The 19596-nt window shown below is 38.7% G+C and overlaps 1 protein-coding gene across 3 annotated transcripts in view; it reads left to right on the top strand.

The window, feature by feature from the left end:
• The window catches only part of LOC140928219 (uncharacterized), a 102245-nt gene extending 85024 nt beyond the window's left edge, over positions 1-17221 (top strand). For 2 of the 3 annotated variants that reach the window (XM_073377937.1, XM_073377936.1), the window contains exons 2-6: positions 8004-9203; positions 9536-9640; positions 10048-10164; positions 10558-11208; positions 13512-17221. In XM_073377937.1, coding sequence (XP_073234038.1) covers positions 8033-9203; positions 9536-9640; positions 10048-10164; positions 10558-11208; positions 13512-15862 — 4395 coding nt within the window. In that variant the 5' untranslated portion in view covers positions 8004-8032 and the 3' untranslated portion in view covers positions 15863-17221. The remainder of the gene's footprint in view (positions 1-8003; positions 9204-9535; positions 9641-10047; positions 10165-10557; positions 11209-13511) is intronic. The other variant, XM_073377939.1, reaches the window with a different exon arrangement.
• The last annotated feature ends 2375 nt before the right edge of the window (positions 17222-19596 follow it).

Here is a 19596-nt window from a genome sequence, read left to right as displayed (position 1 = left end):
AACGTGCCCATTGAAAAATGTACTTGATTGTGAAAATGCAAATGAGTGAAAAATGACATAGAAAGATTGTCAATCAAGATATCCCTTTCCTGGTTATTGTTTCTGCTCAGACACCCACAACATTTGGCTCACAGTGCTAACAATAGCTCAGTCCATTTAAAAACTCTCTAAAGTTAATCCATATTAGCATGTGAGTATTCTCTGTTTTGAACACCTTAAAATGGAAAATCTTCAATCACTGTTATTAATTTTGGGCCTTAAATGTTGCAACACACTGATTTAAAACAAATTTTTAACTTTCACAAAATGAAATTTGAGAGCATCCTGAATGCATTGGTTTGTTTACATTTTGTGGCTGGTTTCAGATAATATTATCAACCTTAAAATGTACAGGCCATCTGATATTACGTGATGGTGGGATTTCGCACAATTATTGACCTCAAATCGCATCCGATCGCACAATTTGAGGAAAATCGCATAATTTGTAAAAAAGTGCTAAATTCAAGTAAATGAAACAATGAATTCTAACTTTAATTAAACATTTTCCCAATCTTAATGCTATTTAAGGTGATTTACCACAAAAGAAAGCCTTGCAAGACATCTTAAACCTCTGGGCAGCCATTTTGATTTCAGAGACAAGCAGTGTGGTCAGCGGTGTAACAGCATCATGTAATATTAAGCAAGGGTCCTTTTTCTTTTCCGGGTCAAAATAGTCGCACAAATTTAACTATTTTGTTTTAAAATAGATGTTTTATTATTCCTTTACATTCAAATTGCCTGTTAAACAACATTAAAGTGGTTTTTTTCCTTCGAAACCTGGTAAAACAATGTAAATTAGTCCTGAAAAAATCGCATAATAGTCCTATCTTATCGGACAATCTACCCTAAAAATATCGCACAATTTCTGATTTTTTATCGCACCCTATCAGATGGCCTGATTGCTCTAGGTTTCTAAATAAGCTTAATTTTGTGCTGAACGTTTGGGCCATTTGATAATGTACTACAGTATGTTAAAGCATTCCACCTTCCAGCCAAGAGGGAATGCCCAAAACACTCTTGGACTGAAACCTTTTATTTTCGTACTTTTATTATGGTACTTTAATAACTGCTGCAATTACAACCATTTTGGGATTAATTAGTGAGCCATTCATGGCTTCCGGCTTGGGGTAAACCAAGGTATTCCTGGCCATGGGCCAAGTTGTTCAAAGCTGGGTTAAGATATAACCCAGGGTTAGTGTGTGATTTGAAAGCTTAAAAAGCATTTCAGTTTTATTCTTTATGTCTACAAGTTGATGATTGGAAGCTCTCAAAATAGCACAGAAAAATATCAGAGAAAATGCTGTTGAACACATGAAAAAGAAACCCAGGTTAAGCGCTTTTGATCGGCCTTCGAACAACTGGTCCCTGGTGGATAATTTAAAGCCCGATTTACATGACAAACTCTTACGGCACCCCTTTACATAACCTGAGTAAACAGTCAACATTTCATGGCGCCACCGGTGGTTTACTCACTAAGTGAAGTCTGAGAAACAAGTGCAGAAATTCCATACTGATGACATGTCATGATGCATCACTACCCAGATCTTAGTAGTGTGTCTGATTGGCTGAAAATGTGTGTCAACCAATCAGCAGCACTTTTAGGCTTATTATTGCAGGATCAGGTCACAGATACCAAAATAAAAGATCTGCATTTAATCCTAGGTTAAGTTTTAATAGAAGCTACCACACTTATAGAGAGCCAGTCGGCTGTACATGTACATGTAGAAATATTTTCACCCAACATTGCAGTGACCATTCGTTCAGTTTTTATCTTGGAACTATGGAGTTTGTTGGTTCCCTTGGTAATTTTTCTTGACTTTCCACTGACTGTGTCTCTTTTAGCCATTTGCTCTTGAATTTAATTAGTACATTCCACAATCAATCTAAAAACACAAGACAAAATAGCTGAAAATATATGAAAAGCACAACAGAAGCTGATAATTTTCCATTCTACCTGTTGTTCTACAATTTTTTTCTCATCAGTGACTATGAAATAAATTATACAAAGCTATTGTATTCCAATTTCTGGACTGTTTCTCACTAATTGTTAATTTTCTTTGAGAAAGACTCTCCTTTACATCCCAGACTCAACAAATTTCCTGGTTGAATTCACTGCAAAGCAACTTACAAAGCAAAGGGGGCTGCAAGCACGCGCCACTGTGGCTTTTGATTGGATGTATAATCTTTCCTACATATGAAAATACAATCATTCACAGTTATTCCGATTGGACGTATCATTTTTTTCATTTGTTTAATACATTGTTAGTTCCTCAAATTTGGATCGAACTCATATCAGCATGCAAGTATATAATGAGAGATTAATAGTGGTCCAAGGTTAAACGAATATGAAAATAATTATCATATTCTTTTATTAATATCATTGAAATGTTGAGCCCTTGTTTGTAAATGTTTTGACACTGACTTTAATTTATAGATGTTACTATCAAAACACTAATAACAAGCAAAACAACATCCCTTGACTGCCATTACATTGTTTAAAATGATCAGCCTTTCTGTGTAGGAGGGAGGGGGATGGGTTGGTAGTTACTATTTAAAGCTTTTATAAAGTCCATACTATTCTTTCGCTGGTCAGTTCAGGTGCTTAGATTAACAGTAGAGGATTATAATATTATTGTAATCAAGCATACACTGTATACAGCTATTTTGAGAAAGGTTGTCGCGAAAGTGTACACGACAATCCCGAAAGGCATTGTGGGTGGTTTTAAGTTCACTGTTCTTTTAAGAAATTTGAAAGAATTGGTACGAAAGGTGGTGGAAATGTGTTTGTGAGTGCTAAAGGAAAGCAAGAAAAGTAGGTTCAACAGGTACAGTCGTCAGAAACAGTGTATTGATCATATCCCATATTACCTTTCAGGATTGTTGCGTGCACATTTTTCCGACAACCTTTCTCAAAAAATAGCTGTATATTCACTATGAAATAATAACAAAGTAAGTTGTAATATTCTGTGTGGCCTTTTTGAGTTCATTAATTGAATGAACTCCAAAAAATGAACTCATTTTTTTAATGACAAATCAGGTTCATTGCTATATTACTGGAAATTCAAATACTTTCTACTTATTTCTTTTTCCTTCAGGAACAAATATAAGACTTTTTGGTTCATATTTCAGCATCCATGAGCTATCTCACTTAAAATCATGGTATTATTTTTGTGTTACTTGTAATGTTTCTAATTATATATTTTTTTAGTTGACTTTTTGACTTTTTCTTTTTTCCTTCTGGTGTTCTTTAATACTGAACAGCTGACTGGTGGGTAGTCTGAAATGTCATACATGTACATCTTCACCCCGAAACCCATGGGGGACTCAGTGGGGGTGGGAACTCTACCTCATCTCTCAGGAGACCAGTATGAAGATTATAAAGGCTTTATTCTACGTCCATTAGTGATTTTGTTGATTACAAAGGAGAGACTTAGTCAGCTGATACTGAGCTATTGTTCATTGTTCACGCTCAATAAACGTAATATGACATATATAACATTGCAAAACGTGACGTTTTTAATAAGTACAAATAACTATTATTATTAAATTTTTGTAATACCGTGTATTAATTCCTTTTTTAGTGTTAAGATCCATTGTCCTTGTATTATTAACGCCTGAGTCGCACATGGAGGTTGTTGGGTGCCTAAGAACCTGGGGGCTGGAGCCGCTGACCCCTAACCCAAGTAGCAAGAATACTCCAAAAGCCTGCCCCACCCGCAACCCAGCCACTAGCCCCGCCCGCCACACCCAGTTCCAGCCCAAGCACTCGTCACACTGAACAGAGGGTTCAGTGGAGATATAAGGACAATAATAATAGTAATAATAATAGTAAGGGGTGAAGAGAGAGGGGAAAAAACACTAAAACTGAGCAACACTCAGCAACACACCCTGAACACTACGCACTGTAAAACTACAACTTAGCACATACAAACATGCACACTTAATTGCAACAGTAAACCCCTGACCCATAGGGCACCGGGAATTGCCCCACAACAGGCCTAGTACAGTAACCCAAACCCTGGCAAAAATGCTGGAACACAGGATAACTGCCAGCTCGCCAATTAAGCATGCCAATAAAACACTAACAAACACAAATGCCACGCCAACACCACGCTAACTCCAAGCCAACTTCTGAGCAGCTAGCTCCTGGTCTGGTCGTTAACTAAGTTAATTAAGTGGGCTCTGAGTCAATAGCCGACTCAGAGACCATGAAGGCGAGAAGAGTAATTGTTTTAGTAAAATCCAACTAGTTGATCAAAAATATCGAGACAAACAACTTTAGCAATGCAAAATGCGATTCAGTCGCCACCGTTTTGGTTTTCAAAGCCAGCGCTTTTGGCTAACAGTGGGTTATAACATATAGCCTAGTAGTAGCTCAACCAATCAGAATGCAGCACTGATAATAGACCACTAGTTGGATGTTACTAAATAAGTATATTAATCTCATTATAACTCTCAAACTTGACCTGTTGGCATGTACTAGTCTTTACTCCATGTGTTAAGTGTCTTAAACCAACTACTGCAGTTTTAGGTGCAAACAGTACCATCCCTCTCAACAGAGTGGCACCATAATCCTCTTCCCCCTTCCAGCCCACAAGATGTTGGTACTTTTTTATGCATTTTCACACATATCTGCAAAAATCTTACATACAACTTTAACTATTGCCCCACTTAATTAAGGACACCTATGTCAATAATATAAGCAGTTGGCTTCCCTGTAAGGTCTCTTTTTAGTCCCAACATCACTACTGGAATATTTTTTACTCATATCAGATGGTGAGTGTTGTCTTTGAACAGTTTAGAAACCACAGTGCAAATCTCCTTTTAAGCTGGGCTTAATTGTAATGCTTAACATATGCATAATGCTTCTGTCTATTTTCATTGTCTTTTTTAGTAGTCTTATATAGCTTTACTGCTTTGTTTGTTTGTTTGTTTGTTTTTTTACATATTTTTTAGACCCTGGGACCACTGTAACTGGCTTACTGCTGTTGTGATATTCCTACCTAATCAAACAGTTATTCTTCTTTGTTTTTAGTGCATATTAATTTTATTATCCTTTATTTTCTTCTCTCTGTCTGTTTTTTATCTCATTGTGGGCAAAGGTAATAAAATAAAATATAATACATAGAGAATATCACATGGCTGCTCGGAGATACGAAATTTCTCTTCTTGTGTTGAAAAAATATTTCACTCGTTCGTTGCGCTCACTTGTGAAATTTTTTTTTTGCAACATGTGAGGAGAAATTTCGTATCTCCAATCGGCCATGTAATATTCTATTAATTTATTATATAAACAGTGGTGACGTACTGTAAAACTCCAAAAATAAGCCCCGGGGTTTATATTCTTCAAAGGCCTTTTTTCTAGGGCTTATTTTTGGAGGGGCTTATCTACGGAGGGAAATTTGTGTTTCAAAATCAATTGGACTAGCCTTGTAGTTGGAAGGAAATTTACTGTTTTTGCTTTGTTTTACTTTGTATTTGGGGGCAATTTCCAAGTACAAGCCCCCAGGGGGCTTATATTTGGAGGGGCGATTTAAAAGAGGGTCTTTTGCGTTACGAGTTTGGGGGGCTTATATTTAGAGGGGCTTGTACATGGAGGGGCTTATTTTCGAAATTTTACGGTACCTTATCACCAAAGTTGTCCAAACTGTTGGAAAAAAAAAGTTGACTTGGTAATGGCCTTAAGAACCATGTTAGGGGAATGGGGTGGCATTCAGACCCTTTGTTGTGCAGGAGTCAATCCTGCATAATTTGCATAACTTGCAGCTGTAGGTAAATTGAGACTCTTGCAGGGTACAGCTTTTGTAATGTCATGTATGGGGTTAGTAATCTAACTTGAGGGAAACTGGGGAAATCCATCAGAGTTCAGACCAGAGAATGGTTTTGCTTATTAACTGAGTGTTCAAACCTGTGTTGGCACCAAATGACTGCCTGCAGAGGTACTACATGTATGCACTTAGTTTCGGTTTTCAAGAAAATAATGTTGAATAGTTAGAAATTAGCCCGGGAAAATGGGTTACATTTTGTGATGACATCACTGGTTTCATCGCAAAATGATGTCTGTTAAACGAGTGCAGAAATTCCGTACTGATGACATGTCAATACCCAGATCTGGTAGTGCTTTTTGATTGGTTGAAGCAAACTTTCAGCCAATCAGACCTTAGCTACCCAGATCTGGGCAGTGAAGGGTCACCAGTATGGAATTTTCGTCCTCATTTCCCAGATGTCATTTTGTGGGAAAACAAGTTGTGGCCTGGTGAAATGTCGGCTGTTATAAGAAAGGGTGGAAATGATTACATGAATGTATTTTTAACAGTTTGTATAACCTCCATCCTTCCTCTGCACAGTGGAACCCTGCCTTATGGCTACCTCAGTAACACAGTCACCTCATTATTATGGCCACTTTTTTGGGGGGGCTATACATTTCCTTGGCCAATGGCCACGTTTTGAAATCCCAAACAAATGGAATCTATTATAATTTCACCTCGTTAATACGCCCGGCCACTTGCTCGAAATTTTAAAAAGTTTAATTTTTTAAGTTGCCTGTGACATGTCAATTTTATTGACCTAGTACTCTGAGCCTGTTCTTGTGCTGTCTTTAGACTACAGTACACATAAAGTGCACTTGTTGCAATTTTTTAGCAGTGTTTTATGTACTGAAGGAAAATTTTAAGTAGTTTTTTCAATTACTTCACGCGATATCTACATTCTGAGTGTTTATTAATGACAACAGTTGTTCAAGAAATGCGAATGCGATGTACGGTGTATTTGTCATTATAGGGCCCTCGAGTCATGAAATTTGAGCCTACCCCAATAATATGGCCAAACTTTTTTGACTCATTGGTAAGGGAGTTCCACTGTACAGTCTTGCTAATATTAGATACTTAGCCCCACATAACATACCACTATTATGACTTATAATTTTTTTTTTTAATATGTTAATACTGAATATTGTAAAGATTTACTGAGTATTGCAAAGATTTACTATTTACTACTAAAATAATTATTATTAGTTTACAATTTTTTTGGTATGAATTCACAGAAATACCATCTCAGTGCAAGTGATTCATTCTGGGCTTAATATTGTTGAATGTAAAAATAACCTGGTGAATCTGAATTGGAATGTACCCAGTTCTTTGTTATTAAGTTAAAGTTTCTTTCCTTTCTTTTTTAAACTACACTTTGGTTATGAAAGACCATGCACATAAAGGTGACAAACATTAACATTACCTTCACAACTGCCACATCTATTTAATTGTACATTTGTTATGGTTCCTTATCCTATTGTCCTACGCACTATTGATTCCTTTCAGAATTTCCCTTTTTATTAATACCATGCTTTGCTTATGTAACTTCCTTTGTGTAGTTTGTGATGCCTTTGTATGAGCAAGCCAATTTAAAAGTCATTACTTGTGTCCAGAAATTGGAAATAATTCGGATTTTTTTTCATGCTGATGATAATGATGATGATGATGATGATGATGATGATGATGATGATTTAATTTTTCTCATTATTTTTCATTTTGTTTGTTTATTTTGGCCTGTAGTTCAAACCAGACACAACTTTAACTGTTCTCAGTGTACGTGTGAGGGTAATTACTCTTTCCTGAATCTTTTTCTCCTTGTTGGTTTGCTGTTTTTCAGTAATGTAGCCTGTAGGTGTATTGTAAAATGTGAAAGTATTGTAAGTAAATGAGAGAAAACACCTGGATTTTAAGTACTTTGTATTGGGCACAGTTATTATTATTCCATCTGATGTATTCCATATGACGTCATCTAGACGCTTGCGTTTAGGCGAGGATTAAGTCTAGTGGACACTTTGTGATGTTTATCATAAGGGGCATGAATTTCATTAACTTGAAATCCTGGACATAGAAAGTCAAAGCACAAAGGGAAGTCACCATTTGAACACTTACCAGTGATAAATTTTTTGTAATCGTTGTCTATGTTTTCCTTTCTTTTAGGTGTTTAGCTATTCTGATCATGCTTGGAAATGGCATCTTTTCCGGAAAGATCCCGCAAAGTGCAAGTCACCATTTTGGCCTCTGAATGGGGATCGAGCAAAGGAGGGCTGTCCAGTATAAACAGAGAATTAGCCATTCAGTTCGCCAAATGCCCTGAAGCGGAAATCACTTTCTTTCTTCCAAAATGCAGTCAAGAGGATAAAAAGCTAGCCCTCCAACACAACGTAAAGATCGTTGAGGCAACTCGCCGGCCTGGCTTAGAAGAACTGGAGTGGCTTCTCTTTCCACCAGAAAATTTACAAATAGATGTAATCGTTGGTCATGGAGTTAAACTCGGCAAACAAGCACAAATCATTAAAGAACGTAAGAACTGCAAATGGATCCAAGTCGTGCACACAGACCCAGAAGAACTGGGAATGTTTAAGAACTATTCCAACCCAATTTCCAAGGGTGAAGAGAAACATAAAACAGAGGTAGAGTTGTGTGAAATGGCAGATCACGTTGTAGGAATTGGATCCAAGTTGAGTGAGGCCTTCCGCTCGTATCTTCGAGGATGCAAGAAACGTAAAAGTGTAGTGGACTTGACGCCTGGAGTATTTGAAGAATTTGTCAGTGTGATTCAGGACGTTGAAGAAAGAAAACAACCTAGTGTCTTGGTGTTTGGTCGTGGCGACGCAGAGGATTTCGAGCTAAAGGGATTTGACATCGCTGGAAAAGCGGTTGCTGCATTACAAGATACTCGTCTAGTGTTTGTTGGCGCCCCAGATGGAAAACACGAAGAAATAGCGAATAGGTTAACCGAATGTGGTGTTCCTAAAAGTCGCTTGAGAGTAAAAGGATTTATGGGGGACCGAGAGAGTTTAAGGCGCTTGTTTCAGCAAGTGGATCTTGTGGTCATGCCTTCACGAACGGAGGGCTTTGGGTTGGCAGGACTTGAGGCCCTGTCAGCTGGTCTCCCTGTGCTTGTCAGCCGCAACTCGGGGTTTGGAGAATCACTGTGCAGTGTACCATTTGGTTCATCCTTTGTAGTAAATTCAGAGGACCCCACCGATTGGACCGCAGCCATCTCGAAAATATGGGCCAAGGACAGAAAAAGTCGACTTGAGGAAGTGGAAATTTTGCGCGATTCGTACGACAAGAAATACAACTGGGCCGAACAAATAAAAGATCTTCTTCACAAGATGATCAGCTGGACTAACGGTATGAATTTCAATTGCATTTTTTATTGTACTTTAATTTAAGCACTATGACCACGCCTTCTGATAATGGCAGCAAATTTAGGTGTTTTTAATTTAACCCCTCCTTTAAATCAACAATTTTTGATGTTTAGGTCGGGCTGTCCACTCTAAAAAATTTATTTGGATTACTTAAAACGCTGTCTAGGATGAAAAGAAGCAAAGGTTGTTTCTTGTAAATGGTGTTATATACACCCAAAGTTTCCGGCTGCTCACAATCCAGAAAACAAGAAACCTGAGCGTGTTTACTCTTTCATACATTCCTAAAAGACAACAATCTTGTCCTTTTTTCTGCAGTTGATTTTTCAAATGTCCAGAGCTTCCCCGAAACAATAGGTGGAACCGTTGTATCTTCTCAGCTGGCTTCTCAGGCTACACAAGGCACGACAGAGAAACATGCAGGTAACCCTTAAATCTAAAGCGTGATCGGAATAAACAGCGTCGACGATTTCTCTTCCCATTCTGTTTTAAATGGTCGGTTACGGTTCAATACCCGAGTCACCTTTTAAGGCCTATAAGAGCTATCCCGCCGTAGAACTCATTTCTAGTCTTTTGAGAAGAGGATCTAGAGCAGAACACTTGGTAGCATTCACAGCGGTTATAATTTAATTTCGCAGTGATTTAAGTCATGGTCGCTTACGCGATTATTTCTTGCCCTCGGTAAGGAATGCATGACAAAACAACTAAGCACATCTGATAAACAATTTTAACCCTTCAAAGTTAACTGTCTCAGTTCGTTCCTGTAGTACGTTTCAGAAACGTCTATGGATATGACACTGATTGCCTTTTGTATCTTATTTGTTTGTAAGGTGAGTGTAGGGTTGAAAGGAAGAAGAGAAACAATAAGGAGGACATCACGAAGAACCTTCAAACTGGAGCAAAAGCCAGAAAGGCCATGGATGATGTCGTGGCTTCCGGATCTACAAGTAAGAGCTCATGATCAAGCTCAACTTCGCTGCTTCCCAGCATCAGTCTTGTCTTTTCCTTTCTCTTGCTTTGCCTCAGGTGTTGGAAAGAGGACACAGCCCGAAAATAATAGACCTTATCTGTTCTGTTGTTTTGTTACTTCGTTGAAATCCCACGACTGTCTTGTGCAAAACAGTCCCTTTCCAAATTGATCATAGTACGGTCGTTCTAAAAAGTGTCGACAAAGGAGGCATTCTCTTGGGAGCAACGCTTGGTTTGTAATGAGAATGGGGTTTTAAGCGAATAATGTCTATACAGTGTACTTAGATTTTAACACACGTACTGTATCTTAAAGGATTTTACTTCAGTAGATCTAGTAAAAAAACAATGATTTTGTTTGATTTTTCTTTTAGATCTTGATTCAACTCAGTATACCTCCACCAAGGAGAGATCAAATTATTCCCGGTTATGTCGTCTTCTAATCAGCTTGGGTTCAAAAGCCCTCAGAGAAACGTTTGACAAAATAATTCCACCACAAAGTCTTCATCGCATTCTGAAACGGAACCCAGCACACTCTAAACTTCAGTCACGTCGAAAGGAAGAGATACTAAACTCAGTCCAGTGGAGTAAACTGTATCCTACCACACGCTCCGAAGTTTCGTCGGCAGGCTTCGACATCCCCTTGCTAATGGTTCTTCTAAGAACAATCTGTGATCTGAGTCCTCCACCCGCTGGTTGGGATGCTCCTCCTCTTCCCGAAGACCTAAGCCGTGAGTCTGACATTGCGCGTCTGAAATATTTCTTCAACGCCGTGTCTAGTCATGCTGGAGAAGGTTTTGTTAGTGATGCTGTCTTCAGTAGCTACTGGCTGCAGATCCATGACACTCTGGTACGATTTGGAGGAGCTGATTATGAAGATGTCATTGAGCAAATGAGGTGTGAGGAAATGGATGTCCTAAGTGAGGAACATTTCAGAGAACTCCTCAAGCAGTGGAGAAAGGTGGAGGACAATATCAAAGACAAACTGAATGAACTGGAAAGTGCAGAGGCTTTAAAGATGGCAGGTGAGCTTTTGTGGTAAAAAATGTCTGCTGTTTGTATTAACATGGCTAGAGTTTTTTAGAATTATTATAATGGTATAAGAAAAATCTCGATGTGGTCAGTTTGGCAACGAACGGTAATTTTTGTTATGTGCTTTGCTATATATAACTAGGTCCTGCCTGAAAAGGTAAAATTGTCATTGAACGTTTTGAATTTATCTAAAGATTAGGCAAACGTAAGTTTTGCGAAGAGACCAGATGCTGAGTCTGAATCACGTTAGGTCTTGAGTTTACAGTCTTCCAACGTACTTTGACAACTTTGCTGTGGGATTGCTATGAAATTGCAATCTTCAGATTAAGTGGAGGCGTTATCCTCCACATACAGTTATGGTCTCAGTCCTTTAAGTTGAGCCCTTCTCCTACGGGAGCAATCGTGGATAGGTTGAACTTACTGCAATGTTGATCACGATTGATTTTTTTCCAAGGCCTTGAAATAAGTAATGTGTAGGCCCTAGTTACGTGCAGTGAAAATTATTTTGGTTGGAAAGAACCCGTTTTGGCAGGTTAAACGTAAAACAATAGCTTACGAAAATAATGATACTTACGAACGTAGAGAAATGTTAAAAAGGTACTGGCGGAGACTAGTAGTATAGTACAGACGAACTAACGGAGGAATAAAAGTCTAGAGGAAAGGACTACTGTCGTACTAGCTGACTCGCATCCGAAGACGCAGTGAGAACATAAAGCTACGTCAGTAAGAAAAGAAGACTAATAACTAACCGTACCGAAAATCTCGCATAAGACAACTAGAGTAGTTGGGAAATTTAGCGTCACGTTGTAGACAAGCGGCAAACGTAAGATCAAGTTTGTAATTTCTCAAATTAGGAGATGAGCAGGTAAAAACTGTCTCAAATATTTTTAGTTGTAGATTAGCCTAAACCGTCCTTTTTAATATAATAAACATTCGGTGACAAGTAAAGGGAACCCTTGATGACGTGATACAATCTGACGTTTGCCGTAAACGTGATTCTAAACCGTGACATAGACACACACAATCGACTACAACAGCAGGAATGATCTGACGTACAGCGAAGCGATAAGAAGACTAGACTACAACCACATGAACGCAATGACGCAACAAAAAGCGGTAACGAGACATGACTAACATATATTGACATACGGGAATAAGGTTAATACCATAGGAACGAAATTATGTACGAGATATGGGTTTGAACTGGAAATGATAACGCACGAACAAAACTAAAACGAACAGGAAGTGTGATCTAACGAACGGACTCAAATGCGAACTGAGCGCGCAGTACATTCCCAGCTGCAAAAAGATTACTAAAAATTAATTTTTCCATACCTGTTGGTATTAGTTTTTTTACTCCCAGTCTGGAATTAAAATAACTCCGAAAATGGGCTTATTTTTACTTCTTACATGGGTTGTTTTTATTTTCTTTTGGAGTTACTTTAACTCTGAAAATGGAGTAAAAATTTTAGGTACAGGATAACTCCTTTTTGGGGGTTATTTTTACTCCTTACTTGGGTTGTTTGTACTCTTTTTGGAGTTACTTTAACTCTGAAAAGAGAGTGAAAATTTTAGGTACAGGATAACTCCTTTTGTGGGGTTATTTTAACTCCTCAATATCTAGGGTCATTTTTACTCCTGAAAAAGAGTTCCTTAAACTCCGTACGGAAGTGAGGTTAGAAGACCATACTCATTACTTTTTCTGTCCCACTGTCCAGTGTTAAACAATATCCACTATAAACTGTAATTATCGGACAAAATGACCGACCATTAATTGTTAGGCTGAGATAGTCGCGGTTGACCTGCCTTTATTTGAAGTCTTGGTTTTCGTACAGTGCAAATCTCAAAGAGGTTAGGTTAGAAGACAATACTCATTTCACACCAACACATTTACCAACAAGAGGGCGCAAGGAAAAATGTCTAAAAGGCAGTGCTTATACAGTAAAAGCCAGCGGAGAAATCTGGAGATGTTAGAGGGAGAGACGCGGGATGGAATTGGTAGTAATGTTGATTTTTAAGTGCGCTTTTTCAGATTTTGTAGATGTCAGTACGAATTCTGTCCTACTGTCCAGTGTTACACAATTTCCACTATAAACAGTAATTATTGGACACCATGAACGACCATTTATTGTTGAGCTGTCTTTATTTCAAGTGTTGGCTTCCGCACAATGTAAATCTTAATGCGTGCATTTCTTTTCATAATTATTTGCAGCATGGAAACCTAAATTCACATTAAAAGTAATTTACACAAACCAAATAAGGTGCAGGTTATGATACTTTGCATTTTTCTTTTTAGATTTTTCATTCCCAACCGAAATTGTGGAAAAGATTCGTCAACTGTACGGAACACGTGAACAACGTCTCCTGCCCGTTCCTTGGTGTGAAGATTTCAGCTTTCATCTGAATGAAATTTTTACCAGGTTGAAGATCGTGAGCAAAGAAAAAACCCGAGGAGTACTTACTGACGATATTACCGATATGACTGCAATCTTTAAGCCGCACGTAGAATGCCAAAGGCCGCGAACAGTCTTGATTGAAGGAGACCCTGGCATGGGTAAAAGCACGTACTGTCAGAAGCTAGCGTATGATTGGGCAACCAAGCAGAAGGAGTTGGACCCCTCTTTTCCAGACATCGACGTGCTACTACTTCTCAAATGTCATGAACTGAAATCAAGCATCTTGAAAGCTATTGATGATCAACTTCTTCCTGCGGAAATTGACGATCAAACTAAAGAATGTTTCTTCAACTTCGTTCGTGAAAATCAGTCGAAAGTTCTCTTAGTACTTGATGGATTAGATGAAATGGACTCCACTGAAATGAAAAGAATCTATGACTTGGTTGAGGGTAAAGAACTCTCAGGTTGTTACGTTATACTCACATCTCGTCATGAGGTAGGGAGGAAACTTAGGAGGTATTGTGACACTCTGTGGGAGATTGTAGGATTCACCGAAGAAGATGCAAGTAGTTTCATTCGTAGGTACTTTAAAAGCATCAAAAGGGAGGACTTACTCGAGAATTTGCTAGAAAAGATTCGGTATTCGCATGAGTTAAGAAACTTGTCAAAAAATCCCTTGAACGTAACCTTACTTTGTGTTCTTTGTGAAGATTTAGAGGGCGTTTTTCCAACGAGCAGGACTGAATTGTACACCGAGATCGTCAATTGTGTCTTGAGGAGATATGAAAAAAAGAAAGGATTGTCGAGCAACAATGAAGACCTCATGAGCGTCTACACGGAAGATTTAATGCATCTAGGACAAAATGCTTTACAGTCGCTTCGAAAAGGAGAATTATATTTTGAAGAGCACGAATCCGGCGGCACCTTTATCGCTTTACCCAAGTTTGGATTTCTTTCACTTCAGGCTAGTGGCAGCAAAAGGAAAGCTCGTGTACGTTATGCATTTCTCCACAAAAGCTTCCAAGAGTTCTTTTCTGGATTTTACCTTGCTTGCCAAATTCTTGACGGAGGTATTGACTGTGTCTCAGTAGTAAAAGACGAGAGCTTCAAAGACGAATTAAAGCAAGTCTTTTTATTCATGATTGGAATTTTAGCCTCAACGAGTAAGGAGACAGCAGAGTCTGTTATTAAAATTATGGCTGAAAATATTAATTTAATAGAATTCAGTTGTGGTAAAGACTTTTGTGAATTATTTCATTTAGCCTTAGACTGCATTTTAGAGTGCACAAGTTTATCTCGTACGCTAGGATTACACCTTCACATAAGTGATTTAGATTTGAGTAGGATCTATATTGAGGATTCTGGTGCTGCTTCCCTTTCTCAGGTTCTTGCAGCCAACTCCTCCGTAACTAGTTTGGATTTGGGAGCAAACCGGATCAGAGATTCTGGTGCTGATTCCCTTTCTCAGGCTCTTGCAGCCAACTCCTCCTTAACTAGTTTGGTTTTGAGAGGGAACTACATTGCGGATGCTGGTGCTGCTTCCCTTTCCCAAGCTCTTGCAGACAACTCCTCTTTAACTACTTTGGATTTGAGTATAAACAACATTTGTGATGCTGGCGCTGATTCCCTTTCCCAGGCTCTTATAGCCAACTCCTGCTTAATTAGTTTGGATTTGAGAAGGAACTTGATTGATGATTCTGGTGCTGATTCCCTTTCCCAGGCTCTTGCAGCCAACTCCTCCTTAACTGATTTGGATTTGAGTGACAACAATATTGGTGATTCTGGTGCTACTTCCCTTTCCCAGGCTCTTGCGACTAACTCCTCCTTAACTAGTTTGGATTTGAAAGCGAACTGCATTGGTGATTCTGGTGGTGCTTCCCTTTTCCAGGCTCTTGTGGCCAACTCCACTTTAACTTATCTGAATTTGAGTAAGAACGACATTCGTCATTCTAGTGTTGCTTCCCTTTGCCAGGCTCTTGCGACCAACTCGTCCTTAACTGGTTTGGATTTGAGTAGGAACTTCTGGATAGGTGATGATGATGATGCTCTGTCGCTTTCCCAGGCTCTTGCAGCCAACTCCTCTTTAATGTATTTGCGTTTGAGTGGAAACATGATTAGTGATTCTGGTGCTACTCTCCTTTCCCAAGCTCTTGCAGCTAACTCTTCTTTAACTATCTCGTATTCGGAAAGTGAGGAGGAGGAAGAACTAAGCCTTGGTTCTCCTCTTTCTCCCTTTCCACTTTCGGAGTAAGCGAGTAAGAAAATTTGTTTACTTAGTACTTTAGCTTACATTATTGATAAGTAATGCAGTTTTATTAGATTGCTACTTTTAAATCAACAGCTTTAAGCTTTTGTCGTTATAAGAGTTTTTTTTAGTTTCTAAAATTCCCAGAAACTGTATGACACGAAAGATGCTTACCCTCTAGAGTAAATTCCAGGAAGGCATGATAAATGAAGTATTTCATCCGAACTCTTAAATAGTTGAAAAATGGGCCTGGGAAATTTTTTAAAGATCTCTCAAGCCCACAGTTTAAGCCATTCTCACGATGCGGTAATTTAACTACTGACAGCAGCTAGGATTAATTTCTTTGTTGTTGTTGTTGTTGTTTTTTAACTTGATTTAGTAGTTCCATTCATATTAAATAACGATAGACAAAGGTTACACTGGCAGCAGCTACTGGAAAAGGTGATCAGTCCTGATTAATCAAGCATTCTGTCGCCACATGTAAGGGAATCGGGATTCCGCAGTCCGTGAAATTTCTGCTAGTGGAATCCGGAATCCTGAATCCGGAATACAGTGTAAGGAGTCTGGCATGCCAATAACAGTTGGAATCCAGAATCCAAGTTTCACTGAGACTGGAATCCAGCACCTGGAATCAGGAATCCATGGCGTTGAATTCAGAATCCAAGGCTGTCTTGGATTCCCTTTGGAATCCCTTACATAGAGCGAATTCTGGTAGTTTTATATCGTTAACATGAACCGTTGGTAAACAAAAAGGAAAATCAAGCAGTTTCAGTTCCTTTTCATTGTTTTTACATACATACGTTTATTGAGACTCCCTTTACCGGGCTTTTCAGTCACACTAAAGGAGTCAAGTTTTTCCCGTCACTGAACGGTCTGTAGGTTCTCATTTACTTGGGTAGCAAATGATAAGGGTCGGTTTTTCAAACAAAGTGTGACTTATAACGAGGTTTTACTATCATAAGACCTCCAGACTTGTTTATGAAGTCTTGACGCTGTTTGAAAACAGCTGCTGTATTGCCTAAATATGGCAAAAGCTTATTTATTTTAGCCTGTGTACAGCCACCCCTCCCCTCAGAAGAGAAGGGGTGGATGTACGCAGGCTAATTTATTTAGGCCATTGTCGATGGTTCGACTCCGACTAATTTTAGTATCGTATCGATGTTTGTATTTAGAAAACAACTTTGATTTTTATGAGAGGACTGTGCAACTAGATTTAACCTCATCCCGTGTAGACTCTGTTATCTGTAACTTTGCACCGCTCTCTGTTACACTATCTACCGGCCTTGTTTAAGTGCTGTTCTATGCCAGAACTCTTTATACTACTCGTTATTTATTAAATAAAGCTGTTATTGTTGATGATGATGATGATCTTTGTTCTAGTATTTAGTTGAAAGTTGTTGCGTTGTGTCGTTTCGCCCCAAGTCAATACCAGACATTCTTGGATCCTGGATTCTACGCTGTGGGATCTGGACTCCAGGTACTGGATTCTGGATTCCTTTTCAGTAAAACTTTAGTTCCAGATTCCAATCATTAGTGGGATTCCGGATTCCTGGAGCTGGATTCCTGAGAGTCGCTACCTCTTCCCAGGAGACAAAATGGCAACTCACCTACATCTCAAGGGAAGTGTGGCAACTCATGGTTCCAATGGTTAATTACTGGCGCTACTGTCCGGAATCCGGTTGTAAGTGTCGATGCAGCGCTTATTTGAGCGCTCATCTACGTTTTTTTTGTAATACAAACGGTTCGCCTCGTTTTGTAAGGAAATGCATGAAATGTTGACTGGCCCATGGTAGGTCAGCGGTTTGGTCTGTAACCCCGGTAGGTACTTCATGTATGGGGACATATATTGTACCGCTTTTACCTAATTAACTTATAACTTCACTCTTTCTGCTTGGTTCCTTGTTGCCTTGAAGTTTTGTTCTCTTTATTTCCTTGTTTCCAAGTTACTCTGTTTCCTTGTTTCCTTGTTACCTTGTTCTCTTTGTTACTCTGTTACATTGTTACCTTGTTACTCTGTTACCTTGTTACCTTGTTACTCTGTTACCTTGTTACCTTGTTACATTGTTACTCTGTTACCTTGTTACCTTGTTACCTTGTTACTCTGTTACCTTGTTACTCTGTTACCTTGTTACCTTGTTACTCTGTTACCTTGTTACCTTGTTACTCTGTTACCTTGTTACGTTGTTACCTTGTTACTCTGTTACTCTGTTACCTTGTTACCTTGTTACCTTGTTACTCTGTTACCTTGTTACGTTGTTACCTTGTTACTCTGTTACTCTGTTACCTTGTTACTCTGTTACCTTGTTACCTTGTTACCTTGTTACCTTGTTACTCTGTTACCTTGTTACATTGTTACTCTGTTACCTTGTTACCTTGTTAAACTCTGTTACCTTGTCACCTTGTTACCTTGTTACTCTGTTACCTTGTTACCTTGTTACTCTGTTACTCTGTTACCTTGTTACTCTGTTACCTTGTTACCTTATTACCTTGTTACCTTGTTACTCTGTTACCTTGTTACCTTGTTACCTTGTTACCTTGTTACCTTGTTACCTTGTTACTCTGTTACCTTGTTACCTTGTTACCTTGTTACTCTGTTACTCTGTTACCTTGTTACCTTGTTACTCTGTTACCTTGTTACTCTGTTACCTTGTTACCTTGTTACTCTGTTACCTTGTTACTCTGTTACCTTGTTACCTTGTTACTCTGTTACCTTGTTACCTTGTTACCTTGTTACCTTGTTACTCTGTTACTCTGTTACCTTGTTACCTTGTTACTCTGTTACCTTGTTACCTTGTTACTCTGTTACCTTGTTACCTTGTTACTCTGTTACCTTGTTACCTTGTTACTCTGTTACTCTGTTACCTTGTTACCTTGTTACTCTGTTACTCCGTTACCTTGTTACTCTGTTACCTTGTTACCTTGTTACCTTGTAACTCTGTTACCTTGTTACTCTGTTACTTTGTTACCTTGTTACTCTGTTACCTTGTTACCTTGTTACTCTGTTACCTTGTTACCTTGTTACCTTGTTACCTTGTTACTCTGTTACCTTGTTACCTTGTTACCTTGTTACTCTGTTACCTTGTTACTCTGTTACCTTGTTACCTTGTTTCTCTGTTACCTTGTTACTCTGTTACCTTGTTACCTTGTTACCTTGTTACTCTGTTACCTTGTTACCTTGTTACTCTGTTACCTTGTTACCTTGTTTCTCTGTTACCTTGTTACTCTGTTACCTTGTTACCTTGTTACCTTGTTACTCTGTTACTCCGTTACCTTGTTACTCTGTTACCTTGTTACCTTGTTACCTTGTTACTCTGTTACCTTGTTACTCTGTTACTTTGTTACCTTGTTACTCTGTTACCTTGTTACCTTGTTACCTTGTTACCTTGTTACTCTGTTACCTTGTTTCTCTGTTACCTTGTTTCTCTGTTACCTTGTTACTCTGTTACCTTGTTACCTTGTTACTCTGTTACCTTGTTACCTTGTTACCTTGTTACTCTGTTACCTTGTTACCTTGTTACTCTGTTACCTTGTTACCTTGTTACTCTGTTACCTTGTTACCTTGTTACCTTGTTACCTTGTTACCTTGTTACTCTGTTACTCCGTTACCTTGTTACTCTGTTACCTTGTTACCTTGTTACCTTGTTACTCTGTTACCTTGTTACTCTGTTACTTTGTTACCTTGTTACTCTGTTACCTTGTTACCTTGTTACTCTGTTACCTTGTTACCTTGTTACCTTGTT

This window comes from Porites lutea, chromosome 2 (genome assembly GCF_958299795.1).
Source record: "Porites lutea chromosome 2, jaPorLute2.1, whole genome shotgun sequence".
In the NCBI taxonomy this organism is placed as follows: Eukaryota; Metazoa; Cnidaria; class Anthozoa; order Scleractinia; family Poritidae; genus Porites; species Porites lutea.
This window is presented reverse-complemented; position numbering and strand designations above follow the sequence as displayed.